Source organism: Hylobates moloch, unplaced genomic scaffold (genome assembly GCF_009828535.3).
Source record: "Hylobates moloch isolate HMO894 unplaced genomic scaffold, HMol_V3 SCAFFOLD_8, whole genome shotgun sequence".
NCBI classification, from domain to species: Eukaryota; Metazoa; Chordata; class Mammalia; order Primates; family Hylobatidae; genus Hylobates; species Hylobates moloch.
The window spans coordinates 31657245-31676515 of NW_026652283.1; the positions used below are offsets into that span (position 1 = coordinate 31657245).

Below are 19271 nucleotides of genomic sequence, written 5' to 3' on the forward strand. Positions count from 1 at the left end.
TCACAAATTTAAATACATCTTAAGATTTTTTCGCTTGGCATTGATTAATGATGACTAAAATCTCATTGGTCTAGAGCTTTCTTCGTTGCTTTTTTCTGAAAAGACTCACTGTGACAATTATCTAAAAATGTAATTGTTGTTTTGAGACCCTGGTCTAAATTTTAGCAAATAATTGCTTGTATTGTCCCAAGAACTTCAACGTGATTCACAAAAATATATTACTTATTATGCCACAATGAAAAATAGCACTTGTGGCCAGGCGCGGTGGCTCACGCTTGTAATCCCAGCACTTTGGGAGGCCGAGGCGGGCGGATCACGAGGTCAGGAGATCGAGACCACGGTGAAACCCCGTCTCTACTAAAAATACAAAAAAATTAGCTGGGCGTGGTGGCGGGCGCCTGTAGTCCCAGCCACTCAGGAGGCTGAGGCAGGAGGATCACTTGGGCCTGGCAAGTCAAGGCTGCAGTGAGCCGAGACTGCACCATTGCACTCCAGCCTGGGCAAGAGAGTGAGACCCTGTCTCAAAAAAAAAAAAACAACCGACAAACTGAGATCTTCTGTTGTTCACATCACTATATCATTAACCGTAGTTAGTTTTTGTTTGTTTATTTGTTTGTTTGAGATGGAGTCTTGTTCTGTCACCCAGGCTGGAGTGCAGTGTTGCGATCTTGGCTGTCTGCAGTCTCTGCCTCCTGGGCTCGAGCCATCCTCCCACCTCAGCGTTTTTATTTTTATTTTTATCTATTTTTATTTTTTTTTTGGAGACAGAACAAGACTCTCGCCCAGGCTGGAGTGCAATGGAGTGATCTCAGCTCACTGCAACCTCCGCCTCCCAGGTTCAAGAGATTCTCCTGCCTCAGCCTCCCAAGTAGCTGGGATTACAGGCACACACCATCACATTCAGCTAATTTTTGTATTTTTAGTAGAGAGGGGGTTTCACCATGTTGGCCAGGCTGGTCTTGAACTCCTGACCTCAAGTGATCCACCCGCCTTGGCCTCCCAAAATGCTGGGATTACAGGTATGAGCCACCATTAGTTTTTAATGCCAACATTAATTAAGATCTGGTATGAATTTTTAAAAATTATCTATGGACGCCAGGCGCTGTGGCTCACGCCTGTAATCCCAGCACTATAGGAGGCTGAGACAGGTGGATCAAGAGGTCAGAGGTTCGAGACCAGCCTCGCCAACATGGTGAAACCCCATCTCTACTAAAGATACAAAAACTTAGCCAGGCATGGTGGCGCACGCCTGTAACCCCAGCTACTCGGGAGGCTGAGGCAGGAGAATCACTTGAACCCAGGAGGCGGTGGTTGCAGTGAGCTGAGATCACGCCACTGTACTCCAGCCTGGGCAACTGGGCGAGACTCCGTCTCAAAAAAAAAAAAAAAATCTATGGAGCCAACAATTCAAAAGCTATTTATAATCGGTTTGGAGCACATTATATTTTTTCTTTTTTTTTCTCTCTTGCTCTCTAATGGTTGATTTTCCTTCGTATATTTTCTTGAGATTTGGAGCTTAAAGAATCTAAGCACACCAACCTTAGCAGAAAGAAAGCCAGTTTGTGATTTAAAAGACAAAAAAAAATTGTCGTGCGTGCCAAAGAGATAATCTGCAAGATAATAGTATCTCCAGCTCAACAAAAGAAGTCATGTACAAGATTAAACTCTTGCTGTTTCCATCCAGTAACCTCACACAAGGTCAACTTCAAAATATCTCCTAAAACCATCTAGAAAGTAGCAATCAGGGAGGCTTATCAACAGGGCCCATCCTTCTTACAATATAAACCTCTTTCAGTTTCAAAAACTGATGACTAAGAGCTCTTCAATAGTGGTATTTGATTCCACATTACTCTGCAGTATGCAAGAGAAAAACAAAGACCCATCATTCTGAACCTTCTATTACAGACCCACGCCAAACTGCAACAAAACATTCTTAAGGAAATTGCTACTGTTATTGTACACATTATTGCTATTGCTCCCATAAATGTAAACAGGTTCTCATTTTCAATTCTAAATTTAAAGATAGAAACACAGCAGTTAAATATTACGTTTTAGAGTAGTGCTTTTTCTCCTTAAAATGTTGGAAAACAGTAAAGATGTACAACCAAAAGAACAACTAAAAGTCACCGAGAAGTTAGAGATCAATCCCTCAAAAAAAATTCTTTTTAAATATTCTATTTACAAATGTGTAAAGTTGGCACAAAAACTGCAAACAATAAAATAAATAGACACAATAAGAGAACTTTTAAAAGACACTTTAAACAGTACTCAAGAATAAAAAATTAAATGCACTCAAATTTAACATATATCTCTGTCTAATGCAGTTAAGTTTTTGATATTTTCTGTTTTCGGGAATGATTTATATTTTCATTTTCAGAAAGTAGATAGAAACAACAAATTTTAAGACTGTACAATGAAGGTTTATGTATTAGCTCATAACTTCCCAGTTTTTTGTTTTGTTTTGTTTTGAGACAGAGTCTTGTTCTGTCACCCAAGCTGGAGCGAAGTGGTACGATCTCAGCTCACTGCAATCTCCACCTCCTGAGTTCAAGCGATTCTCATGCCTCAGTCTCCCGAGTAGCCGGGACTACAGGCGCATGCCAGCGTGCCCAGCTAATTCTGTATTTTTAATAGAGATGGGGTTTCGCCACGTTGGTCAGGCTGGTCTCAAACTCCTGGCCTCATATGATATATCCGCCTTGGTCTCCCTAAGTGCTGGGATTACAGGCATGAGCCACTGCACCTGGAACCAGATTTTCTTACTAAGCACTTCTACGCCCATGGGGTCATCTACTCCTCAAGCTGGAAATATAGAAGAGGGGTTCTTTACCCTGGCTGCATCTCTAAGGGAAGTGGGATTCACATGCTGAAGCCAGGCTCCACTTCCAACGAGTCATTTAACTCTCCCGGAGTGCGGTCCAGGCAGCAGTAGTTTTATAAATCACCCAGGTGATTCTAACATGCAGTCTGTATTGAAAGTCACTGGTTCCCACCCACCTCTTCTCAGAGAAGACCTCAGGGAGATATCCAGGCTCTGCTCAGACATTTCCAATGTTGAGACCCAATACCTCATTAGGAAAATCCAGTAGGCAACACACTGTGTTACAGAATGGTCATATTTCAAATATGAATGGCCATTTTTACAGAGCATGGTAACCCATCACTTCCCCTAACAACTACAACAGAGTTTGCAGATCTTGGCACTTGTCCTCTTCTTAAAAATCACATTCCCCAGTCTCCACATGACTGGCTCCTTGTCATCATTCAGGTCTGGGCTCAAGTCTCACCTCCTGGGGAAGACTGCCTGATCACGCTATCCCCAGCCAGTCTGTCTCTTCCCTCATGGCACCTCTCACAACTGAAATATGTGTGGATGTTCATTGACTCTCTTCCCAGTCTGAAACATAAGCTCCACCCAGGCAGCTCCATCGGGTCTGTCTTGTTCAACGCTGTATCTCCAGCAAGTGGCACCATGCCTGACACAGTAGCCACTCAATACAAATTTTTGAATGAATAAATGAAACAGATGAAGAGGTAATGGGCAATCTAAAGCAAAAAGAAAATATCAGAGTGGTATATAACGTAAATAGAGTCATCCCTCAGTCTGGGTGAGGGTGTGGGGGTTCCAGGACCCCCTGCAGATACCAAAATCCACAGATGCTCAAGTCTCTGATATAAAACAGTGTAGTATTTGCATGTAACCTACACACATCCTCCAGTATACATTAAATCATCCTAGATTACTTATAATACCTAATATGATGTAAATGCTATGTAAATAGCTGTTATGCTGAATTATTCAGGGAACAATGACCAAAAAAAGCCTGTATACGTTTAGCACAGATGCAATTTTTTTCCAAATATTTTCAATCCAAGGATGCAGAATCCAATGATGCTGAACCCACAGATTCTGGGGCCTGACTAGCTGACAATGCAGATTATAAAATATCGGACTAGGCCAGGCGCGGTAGCTCACACCTGTAATCCCAGCACTTTGGGAGGCCGAGGCGGGCGGATCACGAGGTCAGGAGATCGAGACCATCCTGGCTAACACAGTGAAACCCCATCTGCACTAAAAATACAAAAATTAGCCAGGCGTGGTGGCGGGCACCTGTAATCCCAGCTACTTGGGAGGCTGAGACAGGAGAATGGCGTGAACCCAGGGAAGCGGAGCTTGCAGTGAGCCGAGTTCGCACCACTGCACTCCAGCCTGGGCAACAGAGTGAGACTCCATCTCAAAAAAAAATGAATAAATAAAATAAAATAAAATATTGGACTAAGCGGACCAGTGCGATGGCTCACGCCTGTAATCCCAGCACTTTGGGAGGCCAAGGCAAGCAGATCACCTGAGGTCAGGAGTTCGCGACCAGCCTGACCAACATGGAGAAACCCTGTCTCTACTAAAAATACAAAATTAGCTGGGCGTGGTGGTGCATGCCTGTAATCCCAGCTACTCGGGAGCCTGGGGCAGGAGAATTGCTTGAAACCGGGAGGTGGAGGTTACGATGAGCTGAGATCGTGCCATTGCACTCCAGCCTGGACAACGAGAGCGAAATACGGTCATATATATATATATAGGACTAAGCGTAAATGACAAAATATAAAATCATGCACATGTACAGGTGCCCATGTGTGCGTGAAAAGGAAGATTCTGGAGGCTGCAGACCTCCCTCAATGCAACCACGTAGCTTCAAAATGTACAGTTTCACTGCAAGCTCTCCAAATTTAGAGATACACTCATCTTAAAGCTTTATATTACCCATTAGTTTCCTTCTGAAAATAAAGCAAAACATAAATCAAAATAAAGTTTTGAGACATTCTGAAAACATCCCAAATGTTTACAGTCATCAAATAGTGTGAAATGCCAAACACTAAAGCAGAACAATTTAACCATGTTGGAAACGCTGTGCTCTGGTGGTGGGAAAAGTAGAAAAAACATAAACTTATCAAATTATTTGGAACACCTGGAATGATAAAATCAAAGAAATCCGAATAAGAAGGAACCTTAGAGATCATTCTAGATATACCCCTTCCTAAGGACAACTCCCCATAGAGTATTCTCAGCAAGTGGCTCACTAGCTTCTCCCTTTTGGTGACAGGGAACTCATTACTTCCTAAGAAGGCTGCCTCATTCCGTTACTAGACAACTATCCTTCTCAGAAAGTGATTTATTTTGATCCAAAATCTGGCTCCCAGTGACTCACAGGGCCTTGTTCTGCTCTCTGAAGCCAAGTACAAATGCATCAATGAAAACAAACCTAACATATCAGTTCCATAACGTAATAGGTGAGATCAGAAAATATGAATCAAGAAGAAAAGTGAGTTTGGACCAAGTGTTCAAAGAAAAAGGGAACTATGAAGTGGTTAAAAAAAAATGTAGAAGGCCAGGCACAGTAGTTCACACCTACAATCCCAACGCTTTGGGAGGCTGAAGTGGGAGAATCACTTGAGCCCAGAAGTTCGAGACCAGCCTGAGCAACATAACAAAACCTCATCTCTGCAAATAATAATTTCTAAAAATTAGTTGGGCCACCTGAGCCTCCAGTAAAAACAAAATCAGGTTAAAAAAAAAAATAGCCAGCATGGTGGTGTGCACCCGTGGTCCCAGCTACTCTGGAGGCTGAGGTGGGAGGATCACTTGAATCTGTGAGGTCAAGGCTGCAGTGGGCCGTAATCGCACCACTGCACTTCAGTCAGGGCAACAGAGTGAGACTCCATCTCAAAATTATATATATATATACACACACACACACATATGTGTATATGTATATATACACATATATATGTATACATGTATATATATAGAGAGAGAGAGAGAGAAAGAGAGAGAGAGACATAGCACAAGTGCTAAAATAAGGTGGATTATCTTGGCTAGAACTGAGTGACCACAGTGGAAAAACAAAGGAGAAAAAATACGTAATACAGTTGATGGAAGATCCCTGAAGTCTAGGTGAAAATTACTGCAACTAAGCAAAACTATTCTGTACTTTGGAAAAATATTGAATGAATTTGAAATGCAAAAGACAGGCAGTAAATAAGCAGAACATGTAGCTCTAAAACACAGCCATCTCAGAGATTTAGAGCTGGTAAAAAAAAAAAAAAAAAATCATAGAGATTATGTATTGCAACACCTTAATTTTATAGACATAATTAAATCCCACGAGAAAAAGGTATCAATTTCCACTTTCATATTCCCCTCCATTGTAATAACACCTTCACTGAACATTTTCCTCTTTTGTACCCTTTTCTCCCCACCTCCTGCACAGCATGCTGAATCTGAGATGTTGTATAAGATCCTAACTATTTCAAAACTCAGCTTGCAGAGGGCAAAGAAGGGATAACATAATAAAGCCCAACTGCCTGAATCATCCTGGCTTGCCACCAAGACCCAGAATGGACAGGATGTGGTCACACTGCAGGACTGGCTCTTGCTGGCCATGGAAACCAGCCAGGTATTATGCTGATACACATATCTCCATCAGCAGCCAACAAGACAAGGAATCAAAATCACTGCTAATTTACCCACAAAACTGTCCATCTTTTCCCCTGGTATCATTACATGGGTCTGCTATGGGGCATCCAAATTCCATCAGTTTCTTTTACACAAACCTACACCTTTTCCTTTCACTTACCATACATGCCACCCTCAGGGTATGATTTACACCACCTTCCCACATCCCCAGGGTCACCCAAACTCTAAGCTTCTCTGGTTTTCTTCCCTAATCGGTCTCATTTCCTTCACACTTCACCAGTGCTTTAAAAATGCAGCTTTGTCTCATAAATACCTGCCTCTTGAAAGGACATACTACTAAATTTAAAACACCAGGCTGCAAGATCCTGTTTTTATAAAAACAAAGGAAGAAAAACAGCAAAAAAAAAAAAAAAAAAAAAAAAAAAACACCACACACACAAAAACCCTGCCTATATGTTTAAAGACATTTAAAAACAAGTACAGAAGAATACTCAGCAAAGTGTTAACAACAGAGACAGAACTGTGGGAGAAGAAGGGAAAACTATTAACTTATATATGCTTTTCTCTAGCTTGGAGTACTGCAATAAAAACTGTCATAATTACACAATTGTAATTCTTAAAAAGTAAACTCTTGAAATGAAAAATAGAAAAGGCTGGGTGCAATGGCTCATGCCTGTAATCCCAGCACTTTGGGAGGCTGAGGAGGGAGAATCGCTTGAGGCCAGGAGTTCAAGACCAGCCTGGTCAACATATTGAGACTCCCCCACCGCCCACACCCCCCACCAAAAGAAAAGAGGAAAAAAACCCACTTAAATTAAAAATGCTAATGCATCTTCAATAAAGATTAAATAAGATTAATAAAGATTAGTCAGTGAGCAGTGAGGACTGTTGCTCCCAGCCCCCATAACCCTAAAGGGTAAGTAAGGGCTAATTTTCCACTTAGGCTGCCTTCTTAGACCTCACTGTCCCCAGTCAGCTTTTTTGCCCATCGTTTGTTTTCATTTTTCCTAATTTAGAAAGCAATCAAACTAACTGGTGAAAACATTATTAAATTGTTTATATCCCATATTCTAGAAATTAGGCTTCTATAAAATAACAACCAATTGCACAAATTAATTTTTTTAATTAAATTGAAAGTTAGCCTGTAATCCTAGCACTTTGGGAGGCCAAAACAGGCAGATTGTTTTAGCTCAAGAGTTCTAGACCAACCTGGCTCACATGGCAAAACCCAGTGTCTACAAAAAAAAATACACAAATTAGTCAGGCGTGGCGGTGTGCACCTGTAGTCCCAGCTACTTGGGGGCTGAGGCATGAGGATTGCTTGAGCCCAGGAGGTCAAGGCTGCAGTAAGCCATGATCACACCACTGCACTCCAGCCTGAGTGACAAAATGAGACCCCATCTCAAAAAAAGAAAAAAAAAGAAAGTTCAGTATCTGAATCTATCATGCAATGTATGCTTCCCCAGCAAAGAAAACATGAATTAAAAGGACTTGCGTGGCTGGGCACGATGGCTCACACCTGTAATCCCCACACTTTACGAGGGCAAGGCAGGCAGATCGCTTGAGCTCAGGAATTTGAGACCAGACTGGGCAACATGTTTGAAGTCCTCTCTCTACTAAAAGTACAAAAATTAGGCTGGGTGTGGGGGCTCACGCCTATAATCCCAGCTACAGGTGGCTGAGGCAGGAGAATCACTTGAACCCGGGAGGCAGAGTTTCCAGTAAGCCGAGATTGCGCCACTGCACTCCAGCCTAGGCGACAGAGCGAGATTCTGTCTTGGAAAAAAAAAAAATTATTCAGGCGTGGTGGCAGGCACCTGTAGTCCCAGCTACTCAGGAGGCTGAGGCAGGAGAATCACTTGAACCTGGGAGGCGGAGGTTGCAGTGAGCTGAGATCGGGCCACTGCACTCCAGCCTGGGTGATAGAGTGAGATTCCAGCTCAAAAAAAAAAAAATTACCCAAGCGTGGTGGTATGCTCCTGTAGTCCCAGTTACTTGGGAGGCTGAGGCGGGAGAATCGCTTGAACCCAGGAGGCAAAGGTTGCAGTGAGCTGAGATCAGGCCACTGCACTCCAGCCGGGGAAACAGAGGGAGACTCAGTCTCAAAAAAAAAAAAAAATTAGCCAGGCATGGTGGCATATGGGTCTGGAGTCCCAGCTCCTTGGGAGGCTGAGGTGGGAGGATCACTTGAGCCCGGATGGTTGAGGTTGCAGTGAGCTGTGACAGCACCACTGCACTCCAGCCTGGGTAACAGAGAGAGACCCCGTGTCAAAAACAACCAAAACTCATGTAATTTGAGCATCAATTTCACCCTCTGAAACTGCTCTGCCCCATAATACCTTCCTTTGTAAATAGAACCACCTCCTATCCAGCCTGAGAAGATTCTCAACTCCACTGTCTTCCTCACTTTCCACATATAGTAACATCTAATGCCTGTTCCACCCTACCTCCCAAATAGCTCTTAGATGTGCCCCCTCCTGACGATCCCTACTGCCACTGTCTGTCCCACCACAGAGCCTCAATCCACCCACTATGACCATCACCATAACCTTCTATACTGCGCGTGTAGACTTGGCAGAGATGTTTCACATTCTAAGGTAGTATGACGCAGTGAAAAAAAAGTGGGCTTCTTCCAAGTTTCATCACTTAGTTTTGTGGCCCTGGGAAGAGACCTAAACCTCTCTAAGACCCAGTTTCGTCTTCTGTATAATGCAAGAAACACCTACCTTGAGTAAGGATTGCTGCATGAATTAGAGGCAACGCTTGTAAAGAACCTAGTTCTAAATGGAGCCTTGTACCTAAGTCAATGCTTTATTATTTTTATTATCTTCTTATCAGTAAAAATGAGCAGTAAGCCCTCTGAATTGTTTTGAAGACTGGTAAGATTAAACACAGTGACTGTTTCATTTATTTTCAATGGCTCCACATCCCCAAGACAAAATGTGGCCATGGCCCTTTCACAATTGCATCTCCTGCCACTTGACTTTACATGCAATCTCCTTTAGCATAATGAATTATTTAATACTAAGACTATGCAGCCCTTCATGCCCTCCTCTCCTCAAAGCCATAATTACAGGTGGAATCTTATGTGTGGGCAAGTCCTTTATGTATATTTCAACATGCAAGTAATTAATTACCGTATTTTCAAATTTGGAAAGCAATATCCATGAGTACAAGTATATTTAAGGGGACGATAGGGCAAAATATTTGCAAGCAAAAAGTTCTGAAGAAATCTTCAAACCATCGCTGTCATACATGTTCACATAAACATGGGGAATGTGATAAAAGATGATAAATTCTTGCTAAGTTATATCTGAGAAATAACTTCGCCAGAGACGAAATCTTGATTTGAAATAAAAAGAAGGGGTCGGGCGTGGGGGGCTCATGCCTGTAATCCCAGCACTTTGGGAGGCTGAGGCAGGTGGATCACCTGAGGTCGGGAGTTCAAGACCAACCATCACCAACATGGAGAAACCCTGTCTCTACTAAAAATATGAAATTGGCCAGGTGTGGGGGCGCACGCCTGTAATCCTAGCTACTGGGGAGGCTGAAGCAGGAGAATCACTTGAACCTAAGAGGCAGAAGTTGTGGTGAGCCGAGATCACACCATTGCACTCCAGCCTGGGCAACAAGAGTGAAACTCCACCTCAAAAAAAAAAAAAAAAAGAAGAGATACTGCAAGTTAGAGCAACTGGGTCCAGAAAAAAAGAGATGTGATTGAAAGCGATGATGTTTGTTTGTTGAGGTTGTTTGTAAACAGTTTCCAAAAGCATATCTTAATGTATTTTAGATTTTAAGATTAATTTGATGATAAATGTAAATATTTTTTCTTTAAAAACATCGAGACCACCCTGGCTAACAAGGTGAAAGCCCGTCTCTACTAAAAATACAAAAAATTAGCTGGCTGTGGTGGCAGATGCCTGTAGTCTCAGCTACTCGGGAGGCTGAGGCAGAATGGCGTGAACCCGGGAGGCGGAGCTTGCAGTGAGCCAAGATCGCACCACTGAACTCCAGCCTGGGTGAAAGTGCGAGACTCCATCTCAAAATAAAATAAAATAAAATAAAATAAAATAAAATAAAATAAAATAAAATAATAAAAACAATGAGAGAAGTTAAAAATCATAGTTCAGGTAGATCAAGTAAGTATTAACTTTCTCTTTATGTTTATTCATAGATTGGAAAAGAAATCTGGGGTTTTTCTTGCCATCTGATTTCGTGATTTAGAACTTAAAGATATAAAAGAAACTAACAATCTTTCTAAGCATCTGAAGGGAAAACAATTCTGCTTAAAGATGAATCTAGGTAATTTAAGTGGCATTCATCAGGTCACCAATGTGATAAGCTCTAAAACTGTGTAAGTACATATTTTTGTGTTGAATGATTTAACTATAACCCTGAAAAAGCACAGAGTTGGCTCCAAAAGGAAAAGCTGCCCAATGTCCAGAAAGTGCTTCGTCAGCAGCTGGTAACTATCCTTGGTGTGAGGGTTGACAAAATGAGCAAGAAAATGGGTTGAAGCTCATTAGTGCATAGTTTACGGTATCCAAGCTGCAAAACTTTTCTAAAGCTGTCTCACAGATACATTTCCTTTCTAAAATGCCACCAGCAATGCTGAATCATTCCTTTCTAAAGGGGCTGTTTTTCAACTTTACAACATTTTAAATTTCAACCATTTTTAAGTTCAAAAAAAAAACTCAAGTTTAAGATCCAAGGTATTTTTTTTTTTTTTTGAGACGGAGTCTCGCTCTGTCGCCCAGGCTGGAGTGCAGTGGCGCAATCTCGGCTCACTGCAAGCTCCGCCTCCCGGGTTCACGCCATTCTCCTGCCTCAGCCTCTCCGAGTAGCTGGGACTACAGGCGCCCGCCACCACGCCCGGCTAATTTTTTGTATTTTTAGTAGAAACGGGGTTTCACCGTGGTCTCGATCTCCTGACCTCGTGATCCGCCCGCCTCGGCCTCCCAAAGTGCTGGGATTACAAGCGTGAGCCACCGCCTCAGCCTCCCAAAGTGCTGGGATTACAAGCGTGAGCCACCGCGCCCGGCCGATCCGAGGTATTTTTATATACGTATATTTTTAGTTTTCAGGTTATTTTGGAGCTATGACTCTTCTTCAAACACTATTCTGGCCTGGGTGACAGGCGCACAGTGCTGATTTACATATATCCCAAACATATAATCAGCCAGGCTCTGAACATAACTGGGCATGGATGACCCTCACTCAGGTCACTGAAGAGCAAGTGTTACTTGTGAAATCACAAAACCAGCCTCAAATATTCTAGTGGACATACTGCTCTGTCCAGCTGTCCAAAGACTCATGAGAAGGAGAACATTCTGATGATGTCAAAAGTCATCCTTTTCTCAAATCGTTAGTGCTTTTCTTTCAAGTGTGTTCTTTTGTGAGCTGAATTACAGTAGCCCATGCAGAGCACTAAACAACATCAGGCCAGGTCAAAAAACAATTGAGTTGAGAGAAGAAATAACTAGGAAAAAAATTTAATGATTTCATCTTCTTGATTTTGCACATCTTGAGGCAACACTGCCGACCTGCATTATTGTCACAGCAGTACCTAGCCTGGGAAGGAAGCTAGCAACGTTGGTGGGTACTGACTCTGGAAAACAAAATGACCTGCAAAGACTGAGCCATGTTGCTACACTGCAAATTACTAATGTCCAATTTGGACTTAATACAGTAGTTTTCTGTTGACATTCCCATACACTGGTTCAATTATTTTTAAATAAATCATATTTGTTCAAAGATCCTAGAAATAAGCCAGAGATTTATTTTATCCTTGGCTTTATAGATATAATGCAACATCATTCACTATATATACCTGATAATGAGCAAAACTTCCTTTTGAAAAATCAAAACACAAAATATATTTTTCAAAACTGACTTCTATATTACTGTTGGAACACCTCAGTTTGCACAATTATTTTGGATTTACTTTTCATACAAGAAATATTACTTGAAATCGATTTAACTCATTTAAGTTATATTTCCAACTAAAGTATATTCCGTGTTTAAAGAATAAAAATAATAAGCTTCACTATCAAATAATCAACTATAATAATTATTTTATTACCTAAAATACATTTTTATATAATTGTACAAACCAGTTTTTTAGGAATCTTGAATTTCACTTATGCTAAATGTAACTGAAAATAAATATATGAACAAGAATCGTATAGTAAAAATAATGCTGATAAATTTTTGTTAACCTCCTGCTAGATAGAACAAAATATACATTAAAATATTGATAGAAAAAATTGTAGTTGGTATTTGCATTATTCTGTATTAAGAAACCACAGTTACATTATTCCTACAAAACATTTTTTTCACATTTTTCTCATTACTGCTGGTGAAACTAATATAGGTAGTTTTATTAACATCTGTCACTTCCTATACATCCTAATTTTCTTAGTATTTCTCTAACACTAATCAATATTGACTAGTGAACGCTTGATAAAAGTGTGCCTTCTTCTAGTACAAACTGATTCTTTCATAAAATATTTCATGCCCAGTGTGTGCTAGCTTTTGTGTTAAAGACTTGGGATGCAAAGCTCATAGTGTAGCAAAGGCAAAACACAATTGCATTAAAGTTTGCTATGCAAGGTAAGTGCAATGACAGAAATATCCCTAGAAGGATTGTTTAAATCAAGCAGGAAAGTCAGTAACAGGTACATTTCATTAAATTAAGTCCATCTCCTTTATCAAGAAGGTGATGGCTTACCACTTTCTGGTTTGCACTTCCCTTTCTTGGCAAAGCAGTGTTGATAGGTATAGACAATATCAAAACATCTCTGAGAATGACAGTCATCATCCTGCTTCCTCACTTCACAAGGTTTAGCATCACTGCATTTAAACATGTCAGCCTAACCTAAGTTGGAAAATATAAACAAGTCCAGCTGTTGTTAAGACCAGACAGGTACATGGTAAGTAAAATATGAACTAGAAATTTACAGCCTGACACACACAAAAATTAGATTCCTAGTCGGGATTTTTAATCATAGGTAGTACATTTATTTTTTGGTAGACAGGCGTCCAAATAAAAATAAGACATGTCTAAAAGTATCAATGCTTACCATATTACATACTAAATTGTCAGGCAAGTTGATTTAGTATGTCATAAATCATATCTTTCAACTGTAACAGCATAAAATAAGACCCCTCCCAAGAAAAACCAAACTCATAAGAAATAGATTTTTGATATTATATGCCAAACAATGATTAACATTGAAATGTCAATATGCACCTAAAAATAAGCACTTGACACACAGAAAAGGAGTGTATATTACATTTAAATTTATAAGTGGTTACTTGTTACCCATAGTGCCTCAAGAATCAGATAAAAAAGACCGAGTTACTTAAACAATATGTATGTTCTTAAGAGTGCCTGATAGGAAATCAAAGCACGTTCATTGTTTTCTCCCATACATCGGACAGGCTTTAAAAGAGGCCAAATACCAAAAAACTAAAGAGACATTATACATCACCCATTTGTGATATTCTGGTTTTATAAATATATCATTTCAACCAGAAGAGCCTCATTTGAAACGCAACACTACCCACGTATTTGATATACACCACTCTTTCACACTATTTGTAGGTGAGTTCAATTTCTTCTAGTCACAGTGACCTCCTAAGACTTGGGCATGGCCCAGCCTCGCTCCGAGGTGAAATCAAGGCAGTGGGATCACCCAGCAAAGTTGTTTTTCTCCTGCAGCCCAATGACAAGAATGACTACAGCAAGCAGAATGAAGACTGCCTAGCCTTTGTCAAACGGGATTGGTGAGGAGTTCCCTCTCTCACCAAGGAGTGGTTACATCCAGAGGAAAGCTGAGGTGCCACACAGTCTACATCCTGAAATCGTGGGTCCTCAGGCACAAACCTCATCACTTTTGTGGACTATGAAATTGTCGCTGAAACCTGGGTTTGAGATAACAGCGGTTTTGAGAAGTTTGATTTATACATTCCAACCCACTTGAATGTCGTCTCAGAGTGCTGAGACTTGACGACTCTTACCAATCTCCCTCCCCCGCAGGCCAAACAGCCATTGCCTCCCAAATTCCAGCTTATATATTCACTTCTTTGGCAATTTTTCTCTTGGGGGAGGAAACAATGGACTCTTTCAATCTTCTCTTACCAACAAAGGCCCTAGAAGAAGAAACAGTCCTTTCGATCACCTCCTTTATGACTTCTTGATCATGATGAGTGGGCCTTACGGGTGGGGGGAGTGAGGGCCAGGAAAGGGAGAGGTGACAAGCAACTCACCTCTTTGAGCTGCTCCAGCTCCTGTTTGAGGCTGTCGTACTCAGCCTCCAGCTCATCATACTGCTGTTTGAGGGTCAGCTTCTCCTCCAGCACCACCAGCCCGTACTCGGCAGCCTGGATCTTCTCGTGGGTGGTCTCCGTGAGCTCCTTGGTCAGCCTCTCTATCTCAGTCTTATAATGGTCCACCGTCTGCAATACCTCCTCTGCGGCCATAGCCCCGGTGGATGGAGGCAGGAGGGGGTGACGAGGTGGGGGAGATGGATGCAAAGCTGGCGGGGAAAGGGAGAAGCTAATGGGAAGAGATGGGTGGAAATGGAAAGGAAAGTGCGGCCGGATGAATGAGCAGCGCGACGCCCCGCCGGCTCTGGTGGCAGCCGCAGCTACACCGCCCGAGAAACCCACGAGCAATGCAACATGGAGAGCAGGGCAGAGGGTCAGGGGCGAGGCGGCAAAGGCCGCCGCATGTGTCCTCGGGGCCGGCCCGGGCGTGCGCTCAGCAGTCGTGCGGCATGGCCCGGGCTGCGGCGGCCGGGGGCGGCGAGGGGCTCCGGATTCTGCTTATTCAGAGACGCCCGGCCGCCATGTCTCCCGGGCCGCGTCACTGCAGTCTCGCCCTGGGTCTGGCGCGCTCCGGCTCGCGGCTCGCTCGTTCCACCTGCTCCCTCTGGCCCTGCAGCAGCCGGTGCGGAATGATGCAGTCTCGGGGCCGGCTCCCTCCCTTCCCGCGTGGCGGCGGCTCCGAGCAGGGGGCGGGGAGCGGATGGAGTCAGCGCGGGGGGCGGAGGGAAGGACCAGACGGAAACGTCCCGAGGCGCCTCCCGCCGGGCGCGCGGGGCCACCGCCCGCTGCACCGTGAGGCGCGCCAGGAGGAGGCGCAGGCGACGGGTCCGGGCCTGGGAAGCGGCGGGGGGTCCTCGGCCCTGTCCGGCTCCAGGGGCGGGAGCTCCTCCCAGGGCTTTGTCCCGGTGTCAGTAGAAGACCCGGAGAGCAGCGTGGGCGCCCGGGCTCTTCTGCTACGTCGAGGGCCGAAGCTCAGGAAACTGCCGGGAACCATTTCTCCCGAGAAAAGCAAACAAAACTATCGCGGTCGCGGCCCGCGCAGCCTCCTCGTCCCCTGGGCGCGCAGAAGGCTTTTTGGGCCACCTGCCCACAAAAGACCGCTGGGTTTCCCGAAGCCTTCAAGACGCACCCCAAGGCGCCCTCCTCCGCCGTCCCCCTCTCTCCCTGCCTCTCCCGAGTCTGGCCTGGGCCAGCTGACACTCTCACCAAATAACCTTACCATCCTCACAGGACAGTCCGCTACATATTGCTTGCCCTCGCCCAGCGTATCACAAGAGCGCTATCCACTCAGAAAAAAATATCTCCGTAATACATGCACCCAGGAAGCCTCTAGCTACGTACTGTATATCTTGCCCCAATAGTTTCCATCAAAGCACCTTACTCTGTCTTCAATAAAGGAAAACTACTTGGAATTCCCTATATAAGATACCGACGATGCCCTACAAAAAGCATTTTTTAAACAATAAGAGCTAAGAGTTCCTGAGACCCATACCAAGCATTCTTCTAACTATGTAACATGCGTTCTCTCCAATCCTAACAATGCTTTGAGGTAGGAGCCATTATCCTCAGTTTACAGGGGGTGAAAGGCAAAGGGAGATGGGGTGATTTGTCCAAAGTCAGGCAACTCTGGAATCTTAACTCGGAAGCAACGGGATCAGTATGTTGGCTTCAGGTTCACTCATTACTCATACAAACCCAGCAACTAAATATTACATGCTTGTAAGATAATCACATTAATCTATATGAAGAGTGATGATGAACGGTTACAAAAGGAGATGAAAGCAAAGTAAGAGTGGAGGAAATGAAGGAGTGGAGAAGGGTCGAGAATCAAGAAGAAGAACGCAACGGGAGAGAAAAGAAGCAATTTCTGTGTAACAGGAGGCTGTGAGACCCACAGATCAGTGGATCTTTCCAGTTCCTTCCCTCTCTCCTTCTGCATGGCACCTATTCCAGAGGTGTTTCTCAGTGACCAGGTGTTCAACACACATGCGTTTTCTAAGTTAGAAAGCAGGACTCAACTCTCCCACCATTGTGTACCTGGTAAAAAAAAAAAAAAAAAAAGACGATTGTTGACCGGGCGCAGAGGCTCACACCTATAATCCCAGCACTTTGAGAGGCCGAAGTGGATGGATCATTTGAGGTCAGGAGTTCAAGACTAGCCTGGCCCACATGGTGAAATCCCATCTCTACTAAAAATACAAAAATTAGCCAGGCATGGTGGTGCACACCTGTGATCCCAGCTACTTGGTAGGCTGAGGCAGGAGAATTGCTTGAACCCAGGAGGTGGAGGGTACAGATGGCGCCACTGTACTCCAGCCTGGGCAACAGAGACTCCATCTCAAAAAAAAAAGACACTTGTTGATGGCGTGGGAGGAAAAGCATATGACAGTGCCCTTCCAAAGTTTCCACTAACAGGCTGTCTGGATGTGTTTCCCATTGCTTCACAAACCAGACAAGGTTCCTTCTAAACCCCAGCGATCACAACAGAATATTCTCATGTGATTGTCTGATCTAAAAATAAAACAAAAGAATATTCTCTTGTGACTGTCTGATCTAAAAATAAATAAATAAAAGGAGAAAACACTCCAAATGTGCAGCCACCATAAATTCCAGCCTTGTAGAGAAGCGGATGCTAATGACTACAACATCCGACCTATCTTTCCTTATCTCGTACTCCAGGTGGGAAGCCCCTCCTGTGTGCTCCTATGGCATCTGACCTCTGACACGTGGATGAATGATGATGAACTGCTGAAGAGAAAAGAGATGGAACCTGCAATTGCAGGTAGCTAACCTGCCTTCCCAGGAAGCCTCTGGCCTTTCCTCACTCCACAAACTGTAAGCATAGGCCTTCCAAAGGGATCATAAGACTTGGACTAGATTGCCTGCGTTTCCCTCTCCTTTGGATCAAACTAAGAACACAGTTTGCCTCTGTGACTTTTGTTTTTGCTAAATTTCCATTGTGGTCCAGCCCCTATGCTCTATCCTGCCCCACTTTTCTGATTGATACACTTTTGTCACTTGTCACTTTTGTCTGATTTCAGGCATGTCTTGCACACTCTGACACTTTAAGATGTTGCTTAGTTGAACTTTGATCCTTAAATGTTGGTATTTAACATAAAGAAGATAAACTTATTTTCTTGTTTTTTTTTCTTTTTCTTCTGAGACAGGGTCTCCATCACTTAGGCTGGAGTGGAGTGGCGTGATCATGACTCCCTGCAGCCTCAACCTCCTGGACTCAAGCGATCCTCCCACCTCAGCCTCCTGAGTAGCTGGGACTACAGATGAATGCCACCACACTCAGCTAATTTTTTAAATTTTTGTAGAGACAGGGTCTGTCTATGTTGCCCAGGCTGGTCTCGAACTCCTGGGATCAAGCGATCCTCCCACCCCGGCCTCCCAAAGTTCTGGGATTAGAGATGTGAGCCACCATGCCCAGCCAAATTTATTTTCCTATACACCATGCTGTTCCAGTACTGCATAGTTACATTTCCCTCTTTTTTCGTATATGCTGTATGTATTGCATATATATAAATGACAGGTATATGGAAAAAAATTTCTTAAAGCATTCCTAGGCTGGGTGTGGTGGCTCATACTGGTAATCCTAGCACTTTGGGAGGCTGAGGCAGGAGGGTCACTTGAGGCCAGGAATTCAAGACCAGCCTGGGCAACATAGCGAGACTTCATGGCTACAAAAAAACTAAAAAATACTAGCTGGGCATGGTAGTACATGCCTGTGGTCCCCAATACTTAGGAAGCTGAGGCAGGATGATGGCTTGAACCCAAGAGATTAAGGCTGCAATGAACTGATTGTGCCACTGTGCTCTAGCCTGGTGACAAAGCAAGACTTACCAAAAGAAAAAAAAAAAGGCTGGGTGTGGTGGCTCACCCCTGTAATCCCAGCACTTTGGGAGGCCGAGGTGGGCAGATCATCTGAGGTCAGGAATTCAAGACCAGCCCAGCCAACATAGTGAAACCCCGTCTCTACTAAAAATACAAAAATTAGCTGGGTGTGGTGGTGGGCACCTGTAATCCCAGCTACCTGGGAGGCTGAGGCAGGAGAATCACTTGAATTCAGGAGTTGGAGGTTAGAGTGAGTGGAGATCCGCCACTGCACTCCAGCCCAGGTGACAGAGCGAGACTCCGTCTCAAAAAAAAAAAAAAGCAAAAAAAAAAAAAAGCGCAAGCTAGTCTACTTTGGTCATATCCAACTTTGCCACTTACTAGCTGTGTGTTTCTCAGTTGCCTCATATCTAAAAAGGAGATAATAATATAATCTAATTATGAGATTGTTGTGAATAGAATAGTATCATACACCTAATAAGCATTTTATATGTGCTTTTTAAAAGTTTTAAAAGAAAAACAAGGATAAAATTTAGTAGAAAGAAGAAAAAAACGATAATCAGTGGAGATCTCTCTGAAGAAGTGATATTCATTTTATTATCTATGAGGAACTAAAAGGAGTTGGATA

The 19271-nt window shown here is 43.3% G+C and overlaps 1 protein-coding gene and 1 long non-coding RNA gene across 12 annotated transcripts in view; one reads left to right on the top strand and one right to left on the bottom strand.

Annotated features, from left to right (window-relative positions):
* The window catches only part of BICD1 (BICD cargo adaptor 1), a 283466-nt gene extending 267975 nt beyond the window's left edge, over positions 1-15491 (bottom strand). For all 11 annotated transcript variants that reach the window (XM_032159976.2, XM_032159972.2, XM_032159971.2 and 8 more), the window contains exon 1: positions 14744-15491. In XM_032159976.2, the coding sequence (XP_032015867.1) occupies positions 14744-14956 (213 nt within the window). In that variant the 5' untranslated portion in view covers positions 14957-15491. The remainder of the gene's footprint in view (positions 1-14743) is intronic.
* LOC131384082 (uncharacterized) lies at positions 14826-18144 on the top strand. Its single transcript, XR_009214581.1, has 3 exons — positions 14826-14894; positions 17483-17585; positions 17971-18144. It is a non-coding gene; the product is annotated as an uncharacterized LOC131384082 (long non-coding RNA).
* Positions 18145-19271: the final 1127 nt, after the last annotated feature.